The sequence below is a fragment of the Otolemur garnettii genome, unplaced genomic scaffold (genome assembly GCF_000181295.1).
Source record: "Otolemur garnettii isolate 467f Iridium unplaced genomic scaffold, OtoGar3 scaffold00029, whole genome shotgun sequence".
NCBI classification, from domain to species: domain Eukaryota; kingdom Metazoa; phylum Chordata; class Mammalia; order Primates; family Galagidae; genus Otolemur; species Otolemur garnettii.
This window is the reverse complement of record NW_003852424.1, coordinates 8029088-8052694: the sequence shown is the minus strand read 5'-3', so window position 1 is coordinate 8052694 and position 23607 is coordinate 8029088. Positions and strand designations below refer to the sequence as shown.

The window sequence follows — 23607 nt, the reverse complement described above, 5'->3', positions numbered from 1 at the left end:
CTACTCCAGCTCTCTTTGAGGGGTATTTGAAACAAAAAGGTGTTATTTCTTTTTGTCTTTTTTTATTTCAACTTATTTGTGTCTTTGAATTTAACTCTCTGTGTTGGATCTTTTAAAATTTTTTTTCTGCCAATCTCTTTTTCTGGATTGGAGTCTTTAGCCTTTTGACTATCAACAGCTCCTGTAGGCATTCAAACAGGATGCTTGGTGCAAACATCACCTGTAGGCTTTCAATACAAGATATTCATTTGGTGGGAAGAGAGGCAGCCATTGTTCAATTTGTAAACAAAAACCTGAGGACACTGTGTTACTGTTTTGTTACCTGAGATGACTCTGTGAGCATCCTACACTTGATTCTAGATATTTTTCACAGTTGTGGGTAAAATAATTTGTATAAATAGTGGATTCCTGTGGAAATACATATAAATAAGGAGTATGATAAATACAATAAATTTATGGATTATACAGCGAGGCATGTTTTGGGTTGTACCATACAAAAAATAATTGTTAAATTTTTTATTGATATGGCAAAGTTTTATTGTTTTGTATTAATTTTTTTGTTTGCATATTTCTTTTTAAAATTTCTTTTTAAAAGAGTCATCAAGGTCAGACTACTCAGTCATTATTGGAGAATTTGGATATAGAGGTAGCTTTTAAAAATACTTCTCACAAAAACATAGACTATCAAGTACCTCAGAATCTGATTTGGAAAATGAAAGTGTAGAACCTGTTTCAAATTTAAAAGGCAATCTCAGCAACTTCAATGGACAAAATTTGAATCTAATAAAATCATATGATTTTGATGCAAATGTATCAGGAATAAAAGCTAGTATTTATAGCAAATCATTAATTTTAGAAGTTTTCCAGCTGTTCAAAGAACTTTTGGTTAATCATATTGTACAACTCTGGAGGAAGAAGTGTTTCTGATTAATAATCCATTCCATTCACAGAAAGGCATTTTCTATCAAAGTATAGCAATATAACAGTAATATGGCAAAAACACTTCCTGGAGATGCGTTTGCACAAAACATAAAGTGAAGCCAAACACTCTATTAGTGTGTACAATGTAATGTTGAATTATGTATTGAGGTGTGTTTTGAGTTGTACCATACAAAAAATAATTGGTAAATTTTTATTGATAAGACAAAGCTTTATTATTTTGTATTAATATTTTTGTTTGCATATGTCCTTTTAAAATAAATTATAAAATATTGAAACTGAAGCCAACTTGGGTAAATTATTTTGATTAGTAAGAAACTAAAGAACATCCAGTAAGTGAACCTGTACCCTGATGGTTGTCACTGCATGCCTTAGTTGGCTGGTTTCTGAGTGTTCTGCAGTGATAGGGTTAATCGTTTACTACATTTAATGCAGTTACTAATAAGAGTTTAGATCTGCATTTTGCTATTTTTTCTATATGTCATGTCTTTTTTTCTCCCTTTATAATACTGCTTTCTTTCTTGTTAAGTGTTAGTATACTATTTTAATTACTTTGTTTTACTGTTTATTAATGATTGCTCTGGGTATTATAAGTAACACCTTAGAGTGATTTAGTTTGCATTTACACCAGTTTAATTTCAATAGTATACACTATTGAACACTTTTCTCCAATTATAGCTCTTTCCCTTTTGCTGTCATCACACAAGTTACAGCTTTACACATTCTAACTATATCAATACAGTTTTATAATGAATGCTTCATATAGCTGTCTTTTAAAATCAGATTGGAAAAGAAAAGAATTATAAACAAAAATGCATGTATGTGTCTTTATATTCATTGATATACCCTACAAGTGCTTATATTTCTTTATGTAGGTTTCAGTTATTGTTTGATATCATTTTGTAGCTGCCTGAAGGACTTTTCTTTTAGGGCCAGTCTTTTAGCAACGAATTTTCTATTTTTTGTTATTCTGGGAATGTCTTAATTTTTTCTTCATTTTTAAAGGAAAGTTTTTTGGTTTTTTTTTCCTGTTTCTGGATAGTATTAATTGGCTTATCTTTATGTTTGCTGATGCTCTCTCTCTTCTTCTGGTTCATATCTGCTGTTGGGCTGCTTTAGTGATTTTTTTCATTTTAGTTATTGTTCTTTTCAACTCCAGAATTCCTACCATGTTTCCCCCAAAATAAGACACTGTCTTATATTTATTTTTTCTCAAGAAGACACACTAGGGCTTATTTTCAGGGGATGTCTTATTTTTATTAAGTATAATACAACAATCTATATTTATTCAAATACAGTTAAGTCTTCTTCTTCTGGAACCTGACAGGGGGAGCCGACCTTGTTGGTGGGGCTAGTGATGCGTGAACTCCTTTCCCCTAGCCGTTCACATGTGTGCAATAGGATGCCTGTGACCATGGTTAACACATGCGCACCCATGCAAGTGCGAATGGCTTGGAGAAAGGAGCTGTGGCGGATAAAAGGTATTCCAGTCTTCCTTACTGCTCTGCACTGAAATGCATAATGTGGCTATGCCCATCACTAGGTCTTATTATTGGGGTAGGGCTTATATTTAACAACTACATAGAAATCTTGCTAGGGCTTATTTTTTGGGTAGGTCTTATTTTCAGGGAAACATGGTATTTGGCTTATTTTTTATTTTTATTTTTTAAATTAAGAGATAAGATTTCACTTTGTGGCTTATGCTGGTGTCTTGAGCTCCAGGACTCAAACAGTCCTCCCACCTTAGCCTCCCAAAGTGCTGGGATTATTAGTGTGAGCTACCACACTTGGCCTTTAAAAAAATTACTATTTCTATTGATATTTTCTAATTGGTGATATAGCATTGTCATACTTTCCTCTTAATTCTTTAGGAATGGATTCTTTTAATTCTTATATATATTTATAATAGTCAATTAAAGTCTTAAGATGTTTTTTAAGTCTTAAGTTCTAGACTTCCTCTGAGACAGTTTCTATTAACTGCTTTTTTCCCCCGTATATGTATCATACTTTTTTTTGTATTGTACGTCCTATGATTTTTTGTTGAAAACTGGACATTTTTAGTATATGTGATGAGCCAGTTCTGGAAATCAGCTTTCCCTGCAAGCCAGAGTTGGTTGTTGTTTGCTGCTGTTCCTGTTTGCTTGTTTGTTGAGTTTCCCAGACTAGTTCTTTGAAGTCTGTTCTTAGTCATGCCATTTACAGTCTGTATTTCTTTTGATTGGACAGAGATTTTCTTAATTTTCCTTAAATGTTTAGAGCCTGTAATTCTATCAGCCTTTTTTGAAGGGTTTGGTGTGTATGTTGGGGCATGTTTCAGTGCTCTGACAGTTTACAAGTCTCCCTTAATCTTCATTTCCTTCTTGCACAGATGCTCAACAGAATTGAGAGGTTAGGACCTTCTTAAATCTTTTCCTCCAGTCTTTCCTTTTTAGTTTTTGGTCAGCCTTTTGTTATCATCAGTTGGTAATGTTGCCTCAGGCTGCTGAGATGTATCTAATTGTTGTTGACCCTGTTGTTGACCAAGGAATTGTGGACAAGGCTGTTCACACAAAATGAGTTCTTTGTTGGATCAAATACAGGCAAACCTCAGAATGGAGCTCCCCAGGGTACTGTCAGCCAGGTCAAATCATTCTCTGGGGGTCGGGTCTTTGAGGAGCTCCAAACCTGTTCTTCAGACCTAAGTGTGAGTGGTATGAAGTTGGATCTTTGTAACTCATGAACTTGTTCTTTCTTAAAAGGATATTAGTTGGTTTTTTGTTTGTTTGTTTGTTGAGATAATCTCATTACCGTCGCCCTGGGTAGAGTGTCATGGTGTCATATCTTACAGCAAACTCAAACTCTTGGGCTTTAGCAATTCTCTTGCCTCAGCCTCCCAAGTAGCTGGGACTACAGGCGCTTGCCACAACCCCTGGCTGTTTTTTTATTGCAGTTGTCATTGTTTAGCAGGCCTGGGCTGGGCTCAACCCCCTAGCCTCGATGTATGTGGCCAGCGCCGTAACCACTGTGTTGTGGGCACCGAGCCAGAATACTAGGATTAACTCAGATTCATATCTAAACAGTTTCATGATCAATCACTGTGAATAAAGTTGCTCTATATTTGAGTAGTTCTTTAGTATTCATTATTTTAAATTAACTAATTTGAAAGACCTTATTTAGTGGTAGTTGCAAGGTTTGTACCCAATCTGTTTTTGACTATTAACTACTTTTCCTCTCCCATGTATGCATCATATTTTTGTGTGCCCCATAATTTTATTGTTGAAACTGGACATTTTAAGTAATATCTGCCAACATCACAGGATATGTTGGCATTAACATAAATAGTCTCTTGATTTTTAATTTATTTTATTGATCATATTCACAGGTTCATCAAGGCTTATAAGAAGTTTGGTCTTCCTCTTGAACGGTAAGTTTAATTATTTATCTTCTTTCTTTCTTTCTTTTTTTTTAAGACAGAGTCTCACTTTATTGCCCTGGGTAGAGTGCTGTCATATCACAGCTCACAGCAACCTCCAACTCCTGGGCTTAGGTGATTCTTTTGCCTCAGCCTCCTAAGTAGCTGGGACTACAGGTGCCCACCAGAACACCCACCTGGCTATTTTTTTGTTGCAGTTTGGCCGGGGCCGGGTTCGAACCCACCACCCTTGGTATATGGGGCCGGCACCCTACCTACAAAGCCACAGGTGCCTCCTACAATCATTTATCTTCTATTTTACTTTTACTATATACCAGTTTCTTTTTTTTAAGAAAATAATATTTACCATTTAGCAGTAATGCTAAGAACATTTTTTTTTTTCCTGCAAACATTTTCTTTTCTTTTTTTTTTTGAAATAGAGTCTCACTCTCTGGCCCTTGGGTAGAGCGTGCCATAGTGTCCTAGCTCACAGCAACCTCAAACTCTTGGGCTCAGGCAATCACCTTGTATCAGCTTCCTGAGTAGTTGGGACTACAGACACCCATCAAAATGCTTGGCTAGTTTTTCCATTTTTAGTAGAGATAGGGTCTCACTCTTGCTGAGCTCAAGCAGTCTACCCACCTTGGCCTCCTAGATTGTTGGGATTATAGGCATGAGCCACTGTGTCCATCTCTTTCTGCAAACATTTTTTAACATTTATACATTTGATTCATGCATGTCCCTTTGCAGGGGGATGACAAAGATGATAAAGACAGACTGTGTATACAGAGATTTTTGGTTTTTTGGTGTCAGGATCTAGCTCAGTTGCCTGGGGCCTGGAGTGTGTCATCACAGTTCACTGCAACCTCCACCTCCTGGGATCCATCCCTCTATCTCAGCCTCCCTAGTAGCTGGGACTATACGCACATAGCACCACACCCAGCTAATTTTTGTAGAAATGGGTCTTGCTGTGTGCTCAGGCCAGTCTCAAAGTTCTAGGCTCAAGCAATCCTCCTGTCTCAGCCTCCCAAAGTGCTAGGATTATAGGTGTCAACCACTGTGTCCATCCATACAGAGATTTTATCTTTGTCAAGGCTATAAAGCAAATCTTCAAAACTGTAGTAAAAAATAATTTCCAGAAGAGATGTTCAGATAATTGCAGTTGAAAAAGAGTATGTGTAGTTACTATTTCCATTCTAGTTCTTAGATTTAAAAATGTCAAAGATAAAAGGCTCTTTGGATTTTATAATCTGCTACTAATTTCTAATAGTGATGTATTTTGTTTTGTACAAACTCCAGATAGCACTGATTTAGAGCAATTACCAAGTTCCTGCTGTTATACTTGATAAACCTCTAGAGCAGATGAAGATTTATAAGCCTGAATTTTTTGTTTTGTCCTCTCTCTCCATTTGGGGAGGAAGTGGTCAAATGTATCAGCAGGCCACAGTACAACCAAGAAAGTCAGGTGTATCCTTCCAGGACTATTTCTGGCCTACCAGGGGTAAACTGCCCATTACTGAGCCAGTTACTATAAAAACCAACAGAGGATGTAAAGTGAGTAAACCAACAGGCACCTTTTGACAGCCTGATGTTTAGCCATGAATATCTGTATGTTTCATGTGACTTAGAGGTCAACTAAACACATAGTAGAAGTAACTATTCTCTGCTTTTAGGAACATTGCAATGAATGAAGGTTGGCTGGAAAAATTCAGAAAGTGAACATAACGATGCAAACTCTAGCGCAAATGGTCCTCAGGTGCTTGGCATGCTGTCATTAGTAGACAGCCTATTTATTTAATAAACAAAAAGTTTGTTTTCCCTATTTCTATCCTCTGCATTTTGGAATTGCTTTGTTTTATAGAATATTCCAAGGCACGATTCTTCTTCATGATGAAAAAATGAGTGTGTGTTAGCCCTCAGTCACTATTCTAAGGATTCTTGTTGGAGCCTTGTAATGAAAAATAAAGGAAGACAGAGAAAAGTGTTTTTGCAGAAGCTTATATTGGACCTAGTGTATCTCATGTGACATTTAGAAAAACTATTGTTTTGAAGCCCTGTGCTTCAGGGCACTGGGTCCTGAAGTGGCTCCATATTTTCCTTTGCTCAGGCTGGAATGCATAGCACGTGATGCTGAGCTGGTAGATAAGTCTGTGGCAGATCTGAAACGCCTGGGTGAACTGATTCACAACAGCTGTGTGTCAGCAATGCAGGAATATGAAGAACAGCTGAAAGAAAATGCCAGTGAGGGTAAGTCAACAACCTTCAGCGACTCAGTCTCGAAAGCAGTCCCTTGGCATTCCCTTCAGGGTTTTTTAGGATGGACTAGGATCCTATACATGCCTAATGCTCAGCTGCCTTTATGTGAGCTCAACATTCTACTCATAAATGAAGATAATGTGTCGAAGGTGGAGAGTGATGAAATGGTTTCCTTTTTTGTTATAGAAAGAAAGTTTAAATTGGTTTGAATGATGGACACCTCTGTATTTTGGCTGCAAACAGGGGACGTTATAGACCACAAGCATCATTAGCTATGTTGGATATACTTGCACATATTGTGTATTGTGACAAACGAAAAGGATTTAGAGAATTAATTGAAATAAAATATTGGATGAATATTGTAAACATTTTTGTTACATTGAGATTTCATGCCACTAGAATTTGTTGTAATTGGATTGGACGTGTAGTTTGTTTTCTCTTAGACACCAGAAAGTGTTTTTGCCTGTTGTGTGTGATCTCTCTAAAAGCAGGAGGTGTGGGGATGCTTGTGAGGAGAGAGCTCTGAAGTAGTTATTGGTACAGGACACCTCATAGTGAACCTCAAAGAAACGAGGGTGTTGTCATTCCAGTTGCCCGGACTGTGGTTTATCTGTGCCATTTTCCCCGTTCTTTTGTCACGCTTCGCTACGCTAGGTAAGGCTACCCTTTGGAGGCTTTGTCGAGTGATGGTTAAGGGTTCAGGCTCTGGAGAACAGCCAGTTATCTGGAATTTTCATTTTGTCACTTTCTAGTTATAAGACCTTTGGCAAGGAATAGTTCCTCATTTGCAACATAAAGTAATAGTACCTACCTCAAAGAGTTTGGATGATTCATTGGATAATTCTGGGACTGCCTTGTTAGCTATCATTAAGTAAAGATGGAGGATTTATGTTTTGGAATTTTTTTTGTAAGAATATTGTTGAAATTAATAGAATTAAAAAATATAGTCAAAACTCATTTTAAGATGTATTTTCTTTTTGTAATAAAAGAAACTTAAGTAACCTTGGTTTGGACAGTGATCTGAATTTGTGCTTTTGTAGCACCCAGAATACACCCAAAAGTAGATTTGACATTTAATGTGTAATGTTTTTTCTTTGTTAATTGTTTTGAATAAGCAGTAAATTTACAAGGCTCAAAACCGAAAACCATATATCCCTATTATTTCTTAACATTTTATTTTTTCCTATCTAAGCATAATGAATAGTGCAGCATCCACACTGTTCTGTATCTTTTCCATTGAACGGTATATTTTGGAGATGCTTTCTTATGACATTTACCTTCTCCTCCCCCACATCTGTCCCTCTTTTTTGGGGGGTGCATGTTCACATTCTGGATCTGGTTTATTGCTTTCTCTGGCCTTGTTTAACTTGTTTCTCCTACATCTGTATTTCCTGTAAATTGGTATTTAGTATATTCTGAGTCCGGGTTGACATTTTCAGAGCAAATATAAAATTATTGATATCCTTTTTCTCTTAGGCTGAAATGTTTGTTCCTAAAAATGTTGATATATTTATATATTTGCTTTATCCTACCCATGTATTTCCAAATATCAATACCAGTTTTACTGTTTGAATGCAAAGTTTGATTTCTTCACAATTTTTTTGTCCTTAGAATATAGTCCAATAATAATGTACAATCAAATATTTTAAAATTATTAGAAGTTATTCTTTTGTCTGTGTGATTATGCCACCAACTTCATACCCAGTTAGACTCTTTTTGTTTTCATTTATTTTCAGTTTTAGAGATTAATTTTCTCATTTTGATTTAACTTGACTTTGTGAAAACTATAAAACAAGGTACATTTGGAGAATCTTGCTTTCATCTCCCTTCTCCAATGCGGTTCTCTTCTTTCCACATAGGTCACCACCATCTCTTAGTTTTATCTTTTAATTATTTCTTTTTTATAATGTAAGGGTGTATGCATTTGTCTTTTCCCCCTTATACAGAGGAGAACATACGTACTTGGTTTTATACCTTACTTATTTTCACATCTGAGATTATCATTAAGAGAGAATCTTTTTTCCTTTTACAGTTGTACCGTAGTCCATCTTGTAGTTAGATTCCAGTTCATACTTTTTTGTTCCCTAGTGATGAATATTTGAGTTGTTTTCAGTCTTTTGTCATTATAAATAAAGCCACAGAGGATAATGGTCTGGTGAATATGTCATTTTGTGTATCTGCCAGCTTATCTTTGGGATAGGTTTCTCAAAGTGGGATTGCTGGGTCCTGGGGAAAATGCGTAGGTACTTTGCTTCAATATTGCCAAATTCTCCTGCATAAGTCTGGTGCCATTTACGTAACCACCAGCAATGCTTGTTGGTACCTGTTTACAAGCCTCACAGATAGATTGTTAAATATTTACATTTTTGCCAGTCTGATAGGCGAGAAATGGTATCTCATTTTTCTTTTAAGTTCCATTTGCATTTTGTTTTCTATAAACTGTCTATTCATATATCTGCCCATTTTCTATGGACAAGCATTCTTACAAAAGAGTGGCATCATCTCATGCATTTGAACTTGGACTCTTTGGTTAGAGTGACTGGGTTGGTTTCATTTTTGCTTATAAGATTATTTTAGTTTGAAAGTTGGGTTATGGTAACCTTATGTCATTCCTTTGTCATCTCAGCTGTGTTACATATTAACTTGATCTTACACTTTTTCAGTAACGATGTTATAAAGATGTATGTAAATGTATATAAAGAGTATGAATCATCTTTAAAACACTTGAGTTTTTTGGAACTTCACTAATGGGATAAGTGGGAAAAACTTCAGCATTAATATAAACCTTCAGAATCTTCTTTTTATTAACTTAGTACTTTTAGAACCAAAGTATTATAAATTAAATAGGAAGAGTACAATACATTATAAACACCAGTGTATTAAAACATTCTAAGCCTTAACTGAATTGTTTGAAGGTTATTTTATAAACATTAATTGAGGAAAATAATTTGTCTTTATAGATTTGATCTTTGACTGCCAATAAAAGATTGAGATGTACATAGGGACTGAAAATTCAGAGTTTGGTTTTCTGTGGAACTTCAGCAAATTTTCTTATTTCTAATGTGAAATTGATATTCTTCAGGGAAAGGACCAGGGAAAAGGAGAGGTCCTACTATTAAGATATCTGGAGTTCAGGTTAATGTGAAATCCATTATCCAACATGAAGAAGAGTTTGAGATGCTACATAAATCTATACCTGTGGACCCAGAAGAAAAAAAAAAGTGAGTGTATTTTGTGTACATCCATGGGGTGGTTGTACCGTAAGAAAACAGATTTGAAATTATACTCGTGTGTAGTCATATAGTGTTTTTACTGTCTAGTCTTTAACATGTCAGAAAGGCCCCTCTTCTAAAGTCTTCCTGTTTTAAAAATCCCTTCAGATACTGCTTAACATGTCGTGTCAAAGCTGCACATTTCGATGTAGAGTGGGGAGTGGAGGATGATTCTCGCCTGTTGCTGGGAATTTATGAACATGGCTATGGAAACTGGGAATTAATCAAAACAGATCCAGAGCTTAAATTAACTGACAAAGTAAGTAACTCTGCCAGAGGTTTCTAAATGGTTTGTTATATACTATTTTTATGTTGATGTTTTTATTTCTGACTGTTTTTGAGGGGGGCATCAATTTGGAAATTGGTACAATAGTAAGTTCCTGAGGTTTCTCGGTCCTGGGAAATGTTTCTATCTTTAATGGACTGTGGCGCTATTTCATAGATGAAGATAAAGGGGAAGACAATAGCCGTGTGAAATTTGGGGGAAGTCATAGGAGAAATCCTAAAATTCTGGTATTTATTATAGGTGGAATCTCATTACAACAAATACCAAGGGTAAGTTTATTAATAATGAAAACATTCTTTGGCCTTAGTTGTTGGCCGTTTATTTAAAAGTACTTTTGAAACAACCATATTCCATTTCTACACATAAGGAAAGAACGTCACTTTGGTATTTTTTTGTAATGGAATTACATAGGCTGTTCTTCTCCTATACAAAATTGAGCCTCCCACCCTGTCCGTTGCAAATCACAAGGCCATAGTTAGAGCCATTATCAAGGAAAGCTGACTGGTTAAATTTTTTAAGAATTTGCTCCATGTTGTGCTCCTGGCAGGGCTCTTCCTAGCACATCCAACCATGCTCATCCCATCTGGGTTTTAGGAGGGTGACAGCACCCTGCCATAAGCACTGAGACCAAATCCAGTCTGGCCTTAGAGGTCCAACTGTAGTAGCAGGAAATGAATTATCATGTCCTGGCATAGCTCAGTGCTCTCCAACAATGCTCTAAGAAGCATTTTCAATCTAAAATGAAGCTTTAACCTAGCTCCAGGGATTCCCTGCTCCTGGAAGGAGGAAATCCACGACGGCTGGGATGCTCTAGCAGATGAAGCCACAAGCCCCTCCTACCTGAGTTGTTCTACCCTGTTAACAGCACAGGTAGGAGTCATTGGGAGAGCTGTTTTTCTCCATCCCATTTTGTAAAATGAGAACAGCTCATGAGGGATTCTCAGTGACTGGGAGCCATGGACATGAGATAGGATCTGAGGCTTTAATCTATAGTTTGGGTGGTTGGAGGGGGAAAAGACTGTACTCAGTTCTTTGTTGTCTGTTTCTTTTAATCCACTAACCGGGATGTGGGTGATGGTGGATGTTCTCTTCCTTTCTTGTTGAAGATTCTGCCTGTGGAGACAGATAAAAAACCTCAGGGGAAGCAACTACAGACCCGAGTGGACTATTTGCTGAAGTTGCTCAGGAAGGGTCTGGAGAAGAAGGGGGCTGTCACAAGTGGGGAAGAGGTAAGGACTTGCCAGCTGGGTGTTCTTCAAGTGGCTGAGGCTCCAGCCATGCAATGTTGTAGCAAAAGAGAAGCCTCCTGTGATTGTTACATAGAATGTCACCTCATGGGCAGATGCTGCTTTTGATGTTCCAGTAGGGACCAACTTATTGGCAATGGAAATGTTGACTTAAGACCTCAGTGTCTTGGCAACATTTTTTACAAAACGATTCTTCTCAAATGTTGCCTCCACATAATTCTGATTTCTCTCCAGTGCTTCTAGACCCAGGTGTATTGTTATTGCCACTTTATCTTCCTCAATTTTTGAATATAGTTACAGTTTATTGCACTGAATATTAATGAGTTTGCATATTATATATAACTCTGAACTACTTGTAATAGTGGTTCTCAGGGATAATTGAGGAACTGGACTTCATTTATGATAACTTGTTTAATGAAAAATACCAACTGTATATTGAATCTCCTTTCATTTACCCAGCTTAGTTTAGGCCTTGAAACTGGGACTCCATTTAGGAGACATTTAAGCTGCATCCTATACCTGTACCCTTTGTTTATGCATGTTCCTTGAGCGCTCTTATAGGTTCCCGCCCCTTTTTAAAAGTTTTTATTTATTTATTTTTTATGGAAACAGGTTCCCTCTTTCTGTTACCCAGGCTGGAGTGTAGTAATGTGGTCATTCCTCACTGTTAACTTGAACTCCTGGCCTCATATGTGATCCTCCCACTTTAGCCTTCTAAAGTACTAAGATTATAAGCATGAGCCACCGTGCCCAGTGTCTTGTAACTATTACATTTGTATTAATTTTTTCCAGGCCAAATTAAAGAAGCGGAAGCCTCGAGTAAAGAAGGAAAACAAAGTACCCAGGCTGAAAGATGAGCATGGAATTGAGTTTTCATCTCCTAGACATTCAGACAATCCCTCAGAAGAGGGAGAAGTAAAGGTACGAGGCTAGATTTCAGTTGAGGGTGTTTTTTTAGTTTATTGTACAAACTGGATTAAAATAATTTGAAATGTATTTGATTTACATGTAGAATAGATGAAAATAAAATTCTTATATCTTGAGCGGTGCCTGTGGCTCAAAGGAGTAGGGCTCCGGCCTCATATACCAGAGGTGGCGGGTTCAAACCCAGCCCCGGCCAAAAACTGCAAAAAAAAAAAAAGAAAAAAGAATTCTTGTATCTTTGCTTACTCTGTCAGAGAGGAATATAATTGTTCCTTTAAGTCAGCAATTGCGAGTTCCAATAATGGAAGTAGAGGAAGGGGACTAATGAGTGGCAGTTAACACTGAGCTTCATTGTTGGGAACGGTATGTAGTGGTAGGGACTCTGGTCAACCAGAGAGCTCATGCCTCATGTGAAGGGGGCAGCCACTGTGGAACAAAGTGCTTGTGGGTCGAATTTGGCTCAAGTCTGCCAGTTTGTAACCTCAGATCTAAGTAAATTGGTATCATTCAGTGTTAGTCAATGAGTGACAACTTTATGAGATTTCTTAGAGTGTAATCACACTTTGAAATTAGCCCCAGAGGGTCAACAGTGGCCCAGGAAGGAACTAGCATGGGCGTGAGTCATGGATACATACATTCACATGCTGGTAGTCTCACCGTTTATAAGGTGGCTGTGTACAGGTATATACACAGTTTTTGCTGTCTATGAAATGGGAATGACAATGCCTCTGTTGACAGGTTTCTATGAGAATTAAATCCAAGGATATAAGTAAAGAATGTTTGTCTTTACAGTCTTAATTGGCCATTCCTAGAGAGTATAGCATTGTGCCAGTGAGTCCTTTAAAGCCATGTGCTTAAAAATGAGCTTCTAAGTGTGGACATTGCGATGAACGCCTGGGAGCAGTGCTTCTTTCTGTGGAAAGTGGTTGAATAAGTATAAAGTCTGTGGCAAAAGTTCATGGCCCCATTTGTTTCCTAGGATGATGGCTTAGAAAAAAGTCCAATGAAGAAAAAACAAAAGAAGAAAGAGAACAAGGAGAACAAGGAGAAACAGTTGAGTTCTAGGAAAGACAAAGAAGGGGACAAGGAAAGGAAGAAATCAAAAGATAAGAAAGAGAAGGTATTGGAACCATTCTATTTATGGAGATGGCCAGAGCCTTGGAAATTGACTGTTTGGTTTAGAAAGGGAATGGGGTTTGTGGGCTGTGGAGTAGTTGTCTTTTTATGGGTATAGCCAAGAAGGAAGGATGGGGCTTTTGAGGGATGCCCATATCCCTCCTGCAGAAAGAGAGGAGTGTGAAAGTTTGGGGTATTCTTTAAAATAGAAGGCCTTTACTTGATCTTTCTGACATTATTTCGGGAGGTGGGGAGAGTTGTTTGAATGAGATAGGACAGGTGACAGATCTGAATTTGCTTTTACATGTAACTGCTTGAAATATGTTTTCAGATTCATATTAGAAGAGCATAATACACAGGTGAACCTCAATATTTCAAGAGTTTAGGAGTCAAAACAAATATTATCAAGAGTTACTAGAGAGGCTGGGTACCCGTAGCTCAGTGGTTAGGGTGCTGGCCACATGCACACAGCTGCTGGATTGGAACCCTGCCCAGGCCTGCTAAAACAGCAACAACGAAAAATAGCCAGGATTTGTGGCAGGTGCCTGTAGCCCCAGCTACTATGGAGGCTGAGGCAAGAGAATCACTTGAGCCCAAGAAATTGAGGTTACTGTGAGCTGTAATGCCACAACACTCTATTGAGGGCAACAAAACAAGAATCTGCCTCAAAAAAAAAAAAAGTTACTAGATTATAAATGGATGAAAAGCTTTGCATTATATAGTCTTTTATATTTGGGTGTTGTGAAGTTGTTCCAAATGGTACAATGGTACTGTGCATGTATGCCTGCTGACCTCTGAACAAAATATTTTATAGTTAATCCTTAATTATTGCCAAAACATACAAACAAAAGTACAAATATAAAAATCAGATTAGGCTGTTTAAATAGCCTTTCCTCCTCACTTAGCTAATATATCGCAACTTTCTAAATGAATGAATGTTAAAATCATTTTTTTTTTTTTTTTTTGTGAGCCAGAGCCTCAAGCTGTCCCCCTGGGTAGAGTGCCGTGGCATTACAGCTCACAGCAACCTCCATCTCCTGGGCTCAAGCGAGTCTCCTGCCTCCGCCTCCCAAGTAGCTGGGACCACAGGCGCCCGCGGCAACGCCTGGCTATTTTTTGGTTGCAGCCGTCATTGTTGTTTGGCGGGTCCGGGCTGGGGATTCGAACCCGTCACCTTAGGTGTACGTGGCTGGCGCCTTAGCCGGTTGAGCTATAGGCGCCGCCTAAAATCATTTTTAATAGGTGGGGAGGAGTCTGTTTAGCTTAAACATGTTGAAAGCAATTTTTTTCTTTGTTTTTTCTTTTTAAGATAAGAGTCTCACTGTGTCGCCCTGAGTGCTATGGCATCATAGCTCACAGCAACCTCAAACTCTTGGGCTCAAGCGATTCTCTTGCCTCAGCCTCCCAATTAGCTGGGACAACAGCTGCTCCCCTCAAAGCCTGGCTATTTTTTGAGACCGGGTCTTGTTCTTGCACAGGCAGGTCTCAAAGCCGTGAGCTCAGGCAGTCCACCCATCTCCACCTCCCAGGGGGCTGGCATTATAGGTGTGAGCCACTGCACCCGGCCTGAAAGTAATTTAAATCTCCTGCATTGAAATGCCTTTAAATTTTGAATGTTGATAAACCATATTATGACAAATACTTGTTCATTTGTGCTCCCACAGAAAGACATTCATTCTCTTATAAGAAATATTTCAAAATTAACAGCACAGAGAGCAATTTACAAAACATCTATATATCTACTGTCTAGACATTATTAATATTGCAGTTGTTAACATTTTTTCCTGTTTATGTTAAGTGCTTTCTTGTGGGGGAGGCACCTGTCTTCTGTATTTTATGAACATTATTAACTAGTGCTGTCTGAGCTCCTCCCATGTCCTCGCTCTCATTTCATTACTCTTGTTCCTGCTTTTTATTATAACCACTACACTGAAGAGCATTTGAAATCTTCCTGTTCATGTTTCTATACTTGTACTGCAGAGTACAAAGTACATACTTATTATATAACCATAAACACAGCATGGTATAGTTTTGTTTTAAAATGCTTGTACATGAAATCTGTGTCTATTGTTCTGCAACCTTTTCTTCAGTATAATTTTGTGATTTATCCATGTTGATTCATAAAGATTTCAGTCAGTGACTAATAGTTTAGTTAATACAAATTCCCAGAATATCTGGTAGGCTATTAATAAAAGTTGCGGCTCGGCGCCTATAGCTCAACGGCTAAGGCGCTAGCCACATACACCTAAGGTGGTGGGTTCGAATCCCCAGCCTGGACCCGCCAAACAACAATGACAGCTGCAACCAAAAATTAATAGCCGGGCGTTGTGGCAGGCACCTGTGGTCCCAGCTACTTGGGAGGTGGAGGCAGGAGACTCGCTTGAGCCCAGGAGTTGGAGGTTGCTGTGAGCTGTAATGCCATGGCACTCTACCCAGGGGGACAGCTTGAGGCTCTGTCTCAAAATAAATAAATAAATAAATAAATAAATAAAAGTTGCTAGATACCATAAAAGAGTTCTGCCAGTTTATAATCTTAACCTTTTGATGACATTTTTGTGTGTTTTATGAATGAGGGAAGAGAAGCCCCCAAATAATAGCATTGATGAAATTAAAGTTAAATTTGGTACATTTAGAGACAGAAATGGGAATCAGGTATGAGTAAGTTGCTAATCATGTAGGCTTGTCTTCATGATGTCTCAAGACTTTATTTTGCTTTCTATAAATAAACTAAAGCCATATTTACCCACTGTGGTAATGCGTTATAGGGAAGAAGTCCAAATGGCAAGGTAGGATTGCACAAATGACAATGACTCCTTATAACTCTTCTTTAAAAGCCTAAAGGTGGTGATGCCAAATCTTCAAGTAAATCAAAGCGATCTCAGGGTCCTGTCCATATTACAGCAGGAAGTGAACCTGTCCCTATTGGAGAAGACGAGGATGATGATCTGGACCAGGAGACATTCAGCATAGTAAGTCTTAAAATTGAGGGATGCCAGTGTCTGCAGCCATGGTGCTTGCTGTGGCTTTCTCTGTCTTTTATAGGTCCAGCCACAGACTTTCAGTTTATCTAAGCATTAGCACCATTACTTGGGAAACACATTACTTATAACATCTGAAGAAGACGTGCTCTGAAACAGGCTAGCAAGAAGGGGTTTTCTTGTGAGGAAGACGTTTAGGACTATATTTCCTGTCCAATGCTCCGAGTTAGAAAGGCTGTAGGGCCCTTAGAGCCATTTGGGAAATAACAAATGTTTACTTAGTGAACATATATTAAATGTTTTCTGTATACTTGTCTCCCAGAGTTACCATGTTGGATAAACAATTGTTTCTATCAGTGTAAATTTTACATTTCAGTAGGGCAGATAGTCAGATAACCACACCTGTCACGTTGGTGCTGTGATGGGACTGCGGAGGAGAGCTGGAGAGGAGGGGATTTGACTTAGTCAGGCAGTGCCAAAAAGGATTATTTAAGGAAGTGATAATTTGAATCGAGTTTTGAAGGGACCGTAAAAGTAAGGAAAGAGGAGAAGGCAGAGCATACCAAGGCCAGGCAACAGCACGCACAAAGGCTGAGTGCAGCTCCATTTGTGTGGATTTGCAGGCTGCCACACTGGAGGGTGAGAGCGTCCCATGGCCTGGCAAGGGAGAGGGTGGCTCTTGGCTGAGGGACTAGGACATGTGGTTAGGGTGCTGTCCATACACGCTTCCATGCTGTGTGCTAAGAGCCAAGACACAGCCCAGGAAATGTGGCTGTATTTCCTCATACCAGGTTGACAAGGTGATAGGGAATGAGTGCATGGACCAGGCCTTGCATTGGATTTGATACAGGCTGCTTTTTCCTTAAGGCCTTGCTGGAGCTACGTGTATAGATTTCATTTTGTTATATTTCATAATGCCCTCTCCCACCTCTGTTATCTCTTTTCCCCCCAGACATCTACAGATCAGTGCACTGAAAATGCTCCTGTCATTTGGCAGGAAAGTGTAGAACATCGACCCTGTTCCATGACCTGCCTCTTTTGATCTCTTTCTCCTGGGTTATCTAAAACCTAAACACACATATATATTTATCTTTTTTCTTTACACTTATCTCTGTTTTCTTTTCTGCTCATGAGCTCTCCAAGGGGAAGTTTATTTTCTATAAAGTCCATTTAGATGTTAGAAGTATATCAATAAACAGGTAAATTGAGAAATGAACAAATTAATTACGTAGCCAGCTATGTGATCTGTAACCTTCCTTAGCTCAGTGTTTATAAGAGGAAATAATATCTAATGCTTTTATGGTATCAAACCATTTTAAAATGCTCTTAGGATTACACTCAGTTAATCTTGTTTTTTTAATTATGATTTTTTTTTAAATAGAGAAAAGTTTCAGGAATATAATAGGCATTGATAAAGATACCATGAAACTTTATCAAATCTGAATTTTTGAAGACCCAAAACCAAAAGTTCCTTTCTCTAAACCCATGCATTTTCTTTCTTACCTCTGAGAGGTAACCATGATTTTAAATTTGATTTTTATGCTTAACTGTGGTTTTAGAGTTTTACTACTTATGTCTATAAACATGGTAATAACTAACATGAACACCCAGGCACTGTTTGTATGCTTTATGTGTATTTTCTCCCCAACAATCCTGTGAGATAGGTTATTATCTCCATTTTATGTATTAAAAAATGTGAAGGGAGTGAAGTAGTTTGTCCTATGTCACACAGCTAAGACATAAGGCAAAGTTTTGACCCAGGCCAATTGTCATGAGAGCTTGGGTCCTTAATCACTGTACTACGTCACCTCCTTCCCATGTTTCCACGAACAACATAGACTATTGATTTCCATGTCTGAAAACTTTGTAAATGGTGCACTTGTGAGTCTTGTAAATTGCTTTTCCTCCCGTAATATTTACATTTTTGAGATTTATTCTCAGTGATAATTATGGCTCTGATTTAAACAATTTATGTTATTCTGTTTTATGGCCTCCACAATTCATTCTTTCTTTTATTGATGGACATTTGGATTTTCCAAAATATTTACTGCTACAAGTAGGTCTCAGAGAAATTGTTGCGTGTATTTTCTTTTACACACAAGTGAGAGCTTCTCTGGTGTGTATGGCTTGAGCAGAGATACTAGGTCATTTATATGATATGAACTTCTACCTGCTCTGAATTACTCTTCATAGCAGGTATAGAGATTTGCACTCCTACCTGCAATGAATTCAGGTTCCTATTGCTTCCTAGCCACAGAAACAGTTGGGCATTTCTGAATCATAATTTTTGCCAATCCGAGGACTGTAAAATACTGGTGGTGTCATTGAACATTTATTTTCATATTTATGAGGCATTCATGATTCTGGTAAATTGCCTGGTCATATCTGTTGCCTATTTTGAGTAATTTTTCTTACTTTTTATAGGAATTCTTTATACATTCCTGATCCTAATCTTTTTCTGATAGCCTTTATACATATTTCATTTTATGGTGTATCTTTTTATTTTGTGTCATTTAAAAAAATTGAAGTACAGCCTTGAAAGGTATACAGATCATAAGTGTATAGCAATAGGAAATTATCACAAAGCAATGGAATTTTGTAGGGTTTTCATTATGCTGAAATTTATAATCATAATGTCTTTTCCCATTGTGCTAGATAATGGCTGGCAACCATGTCTTACAGTTATGAGAAGTTTTCTTATATTACTTTGTGGAAGTTTCTTCTCTAAGTTCTCAGTTTTAACTTTATGGAATTCCTGGTTTTGGATATTAGAGTCTGGATATTGGTCCCTCATTTCATCTTTTGTTAAATTTTCCATTTCTCCATTTTACTCTACTTTCTGGGGGAGTCCTTCAACCTCGTTGTACATTTTTTCTTTTTAGTTGTTCATTTCTCTTGTCATGTTGCATTTTTAGTGTCTTCTCCCCTCTGGTTCTCTGAATGCTTCTATACTTCTGTTTGTTTTCTGTTGGCCATATTACAGATTTTCCTCCAATGGCTTTGGTCATCCTCAGTTGTCATCTCCTATTTAAGAATGGGCAACTAAACATGTGATCAGAAGCTCTGAGCCCTGTCTGTAGGGCTTGTTAGGGCCTTAGGAAGTTTTCACAGTAGAATGATCTGGCCCAGCTTCTTCACTGGGGAACTTCTGATGGATAGTCAGCATCTTTTTGTTCTTCCTTGGGCATGGTCACATTTTGTGAAGAACTCCCATTCTCCTGATAGGAGGGTGAAGAAGGCCTAGCTGTGTTTTGTCTGGACTCTTGAGAGGCAGAAGGCTGGCAGGGGCTCAGTTAGTGCGTGTATGCGTGTGTCCACGTCCTAGTCTCAGCGTGGTGGACTCGCCCTGCGGTTGGGCCTGTGTGGCCTAGCTCAGAGCCCTTTTTGTGTCCTCTCTGGGGAATAAGCTTTCATACTGTTACTGGTTAGAGTTAGAGATCTGGATGTCTTTCATGAATATGGTTATCTGTTACTTTTAAAGCAGTCTTTAAACTAATTAGTATTTTAGCTCTCATCCTTATCGCCAGAGACACCTGGCCTTTGGGGGACTTTTTAGTTTATATCAGGTTGATTCTTAGCTCTCCCCATTGCTGGCTAAGGATTTATTTTCTTATGTCTGTTTCCCTGTGCTGCCAACATTTTGCTGCTGTTGTTTTCTCTCTTAATTTTCCGTATCTTTGTGGGATTTTTAGACAATTCCTTTGATGTTTTAGTGTGGTTGGAGAAGAAAATATCTTTATGTTCTATTTACCGTTTTTATCTGAAAGACTTTCCCCTTATTTTAGGCCTAAAAGATTTGTAAATTTTTTTTTGGAGACAGGGTTTTGCTCTGTCACCCCACCCAGAGTCCACTGGCATCATCATAGTTCACGGCAACCTCCAACTCCTGGGCTCAGTCACTCCTCCTGCTCAGCTTCTGAGTAGCTGGGACTATAGGTGCACGTCACCAGGCCTGGATAATTTTTCTGGGTTTTGTACAGATCCCTGGTCTGGAGGATTTGTAAATATTTTATCCTTCATTTTTAGTTAGCTTTGGTTGGAGGTTTTTAGGTTAGGTCTGTAATTCTGCTCTTCATTTAATCTTCATAATGGCCTTGTGAGGCACGATCATGTCCCTTTCACAGATGAAGAAATAGCATTTAGAGAGGTTAAGTAAGGTATAAAAAGGTCATCCTATAAGTCCTAAGTGATGGTCCACTTGTACCTCAAGGTTTCTGACTGTGATTCTTGCTCCACTGTACTAGCTTTTACCTGCTCCGCTAGCAATCAGAGGGCATGAAGGTGGGTTGTGTTTTCTCTGATGTGGGAATTCAGGCCACACTGAGCAAACGAGAAGACTTCTTCCCTGCACGTGGTTTATGTCTCTACTCTGTCGGCCTGTTGCAGTGTAAGGAGAGGATGAGGCCCGTGAAAAAGGCATTGAAACAGCTGGACAAACCTGACAAGGGACTAAATGTGCAAGAACAACTGGAACACACCCGAAACTGCCTGCTGAAAATTGGAGATCGGATAGCCGAGTGCCTTAAAGCCTACTCAGACCAGGAGCACATCAAACTGTGGAGGAGGTAACCACTTTGGCCTTGAATCTGCTCAGTTTGATTTGACAGAGTGTGTGGATGGCTTCTGTTTTTGTTTAAGTTTTATTAACAAAGGTGGCATAGCCACCTAAGGAAAATCTTTTCCCCTAATAAACACCATCCATTGGCAGTGTATCTGCAGGCTTCAACTTCCTTTTCATGAAATAGGCTTTTCCACTGAGACCAGCCTTTTGAAAGGGGTAGGGTAATGTCATTAGTGTATAAGGGAAAGACAGTGATGGTGGATTTGCTGGCCTAGTCTCAGAAATAAATTCTCTTTAAGAGAGGCCAGGCATGGTGCCTCACGCCTGCAATCATAGCACACTGGGAGGCCAAGACAGGCAGATCAACTTAAGGTCAGGAGTTTAGGACCATTCTGAGCAAGTGCAGGACCCTGTCCCTCCCAAAAATAGAAAAAGATTAGCCGGGCAATGTGACACATGTCTGTAGTCCCAGCTACATGTCAAAAATGGGGTGGACGGGGCGGCGCTGTAAAGGAGAGAAATCATCTGGTCTTAATTACAGCTTGAGGCCGATCTTCAGATATTATTATATCTAATGCAACTAATTAGATATAATTAGATATACCAGTACTAGTAAAACAAAGGTTAAAACCCCTATGATTTCCTTATTTTCATTCCCTTCTTTTATAACATAATTTGAATTGATTTCCTTAATCTGGGCATTCAGTTTGTAAAGCATCATGGTTTATAAATGTTTATTTACATAGTCACTTGTGATATTTAAAAAAAAAATCTGGAAATTCTAAAAGATGTTGTAACGCTAAGTCTCCTTTCATAAACCAGTTACCTTAAATTTGTATATTTCACAGATAGTATCTTTGTATAATGTGTGTAATCTCAGTGGGTTGGTTTTTGAGTAAAAAACAGATTTAAGAAAACTGTCCTGATACTATCCATAGCATGCTTTGCATCCATAAATAAAAGATCTAATTTTTGAAACATTTTTTTTCCCACTTGGCATTTACCAGCTTCTTCTTTTAGAGAGCACATCTGGCACATCTGGCTTTCTTTTTACCTGATTTAAAAGATAGAAAAAGTCATCTTAGTGCATAGATCTGTGAAGCTAGACTTGTGTTTAAGTGTGCAGGCACTGTGATTTTGGCTACCAGAAGTTCATACAAAGGTCCTTGGCATTGGAGAAGTAAAAAATAGCACAAGATAAGATTCCTAAGAACTGTCCATCATGAAGCAGTAAATCCAAGTCCCTAAATCCCTCGCAGTTTCCTCTCTGTTTCACTTCTAAGGCTTTGCTAAAGCTTAGAAAGGAAGGTGAGTGGTTTTCCATCAGGTGCAGTAGGTTTTCTAGTTAGGGACCTTGTGTAGGTGTTCTGTCAGTGGCATAGCATGGCATGGTGAAACTGCCCAGTGGAAAGTTTGAGAAAATATGATATAATACTCTTTTTACTGTGACTACGTATGCCTCTTCTTTCTAAATGCCTGTTTTATCATATCGTTCCCCATTTGTATAGTAATGCCATGCTAGGGTGAGTGTAATGGAATTGGAGGGAAGGAGTCACTGAGACTTTTAAGGAAGAAACAACAGGCCTTGGTGATGACAACTGAGAAGAAAGAGGGGCAGAGCACAGAGATGACCAACCAAATGTAGGTCTCCACCTGGGAGAGGTGGTAGAGATGAGGGACTGGGTGGCAGAGTTCAAAGAGTGGGGAATGTGGAAGAAAACTTTCAGGACTGGAGCTGGAGTCCTTAATTACTGCTTATGGAAATTTGGTCAAACTCTTTTGACAGAAGCATATAAAGATGTGCAGTAAATTCTCAATGTTTCTTTCTACATTGATGAGAAGAAAAATTGGTTTTGTTAAACATTGTCTTGCTTAAAGTTGCAGTTTCTAAGAAGCTATCTACGATTTTAAGGGAGGACATACTGTATTAATGATGCAAAGACCAGAAACAATACTTGTGTAACTTAATTTCTATACTTGGAGAGCATTTCACAGCAAAATTTAATAGCCTGCCATCCATAAAGAGCATAAACGGTTATTTTTTAATTCTATAATTTATCAGAACTGTTAATTTTTTTTTTAAGGAACCTGTGGATTTTTGTTTCCAAGTTTACAGAATTTGATGCTCGAAAACTACATAAGTTATACAAGATGGCTCATAAGAAAAGATCTCAAGAAGAGGAGGTAAAATACAAAATTAATCTTAGTTTATACCAACAAATGAAAACAAATTCCACAGAAAAATTTCTTACTGTTTTTCCCTGGGGAGGTGGTCATAATATTGTAGGTTGTTTTTGGTGCCAGAAAGGTCAGTGGTTTTTTGCTATTAGATTACAGATGGAGGCACAGGTCCAAGAGGTGAAGAAAGCCTCTATAGGTTACAAAATATGTGGACTGCAGGTTGCAGTCCAGCCTGTCTGGTACAGTGTGCTCTTCCCTGTGTTAACTGTACAGTTTCTCACTATACTCCACTACCAGTCAAACAGTAAGACAAGGCTGTTAAAATTCTGACAAAGATGGCTCGGTGCCTGTGGCTCAAGCGGCTAAGGCGCCAGCCACGTACACCTAAGGTGGTGGGTTTGAATCCAGCCCGGCCCGCCAAACAACAATAATGGCTGCAACCAAAAAATAGCCGGG

At 38.4% G+C, this 23607-nt stretch overlaps 1 protein-coding gene across 1 annotated transcript in view; it reads left to right on the top strand.

Moving 5' to 3' along the window:
- Positions 1 to 23607, top strand: part of CHD2 (chromodomain helicase DNA binding protein 2) — a 125227-nt gene that overhangs the window by 79597 nt on the left and 22023 nt on the right. Inside the window, exons 27-36 of the mRNA XM_023512635.1 lie at positions 4301 to 4342; positions 6438 to 6577; positions 9669 to 9807; positions 9967 to 10117; positions 11251 to 11373; positions 12184 to 12312; positions 13295 to 13435; positions 16266 to 16400; positions 20796 to 20974; positions 23055 to 23154. Of these exons, the coding sequence (XP_023368403.1) occupies positions 4301 to 4342; positions 6438 to 6577; positions 9669 to 9807; positions 9967 to 10117; positions 11251 to 11373; positions 12184 to 12312; positions 13295 to 13435; positions 16266 to 16400; positions 20796 to 20974; positions 23055 to 23154 (1279 nt within the window). The remainder of the gene's footprint in view (positions 1 to 4300; positions 4343 to 6437; positions 6578 to 9668; positions 9808 to 9966; positions 10118 to 11250; positions 11374 to 12183; positions 12313 to 13294; positions 13436 to 16265; positions 16401 to 20795; positions 20975 to 23054; positions 23155 to 23607) is intronic.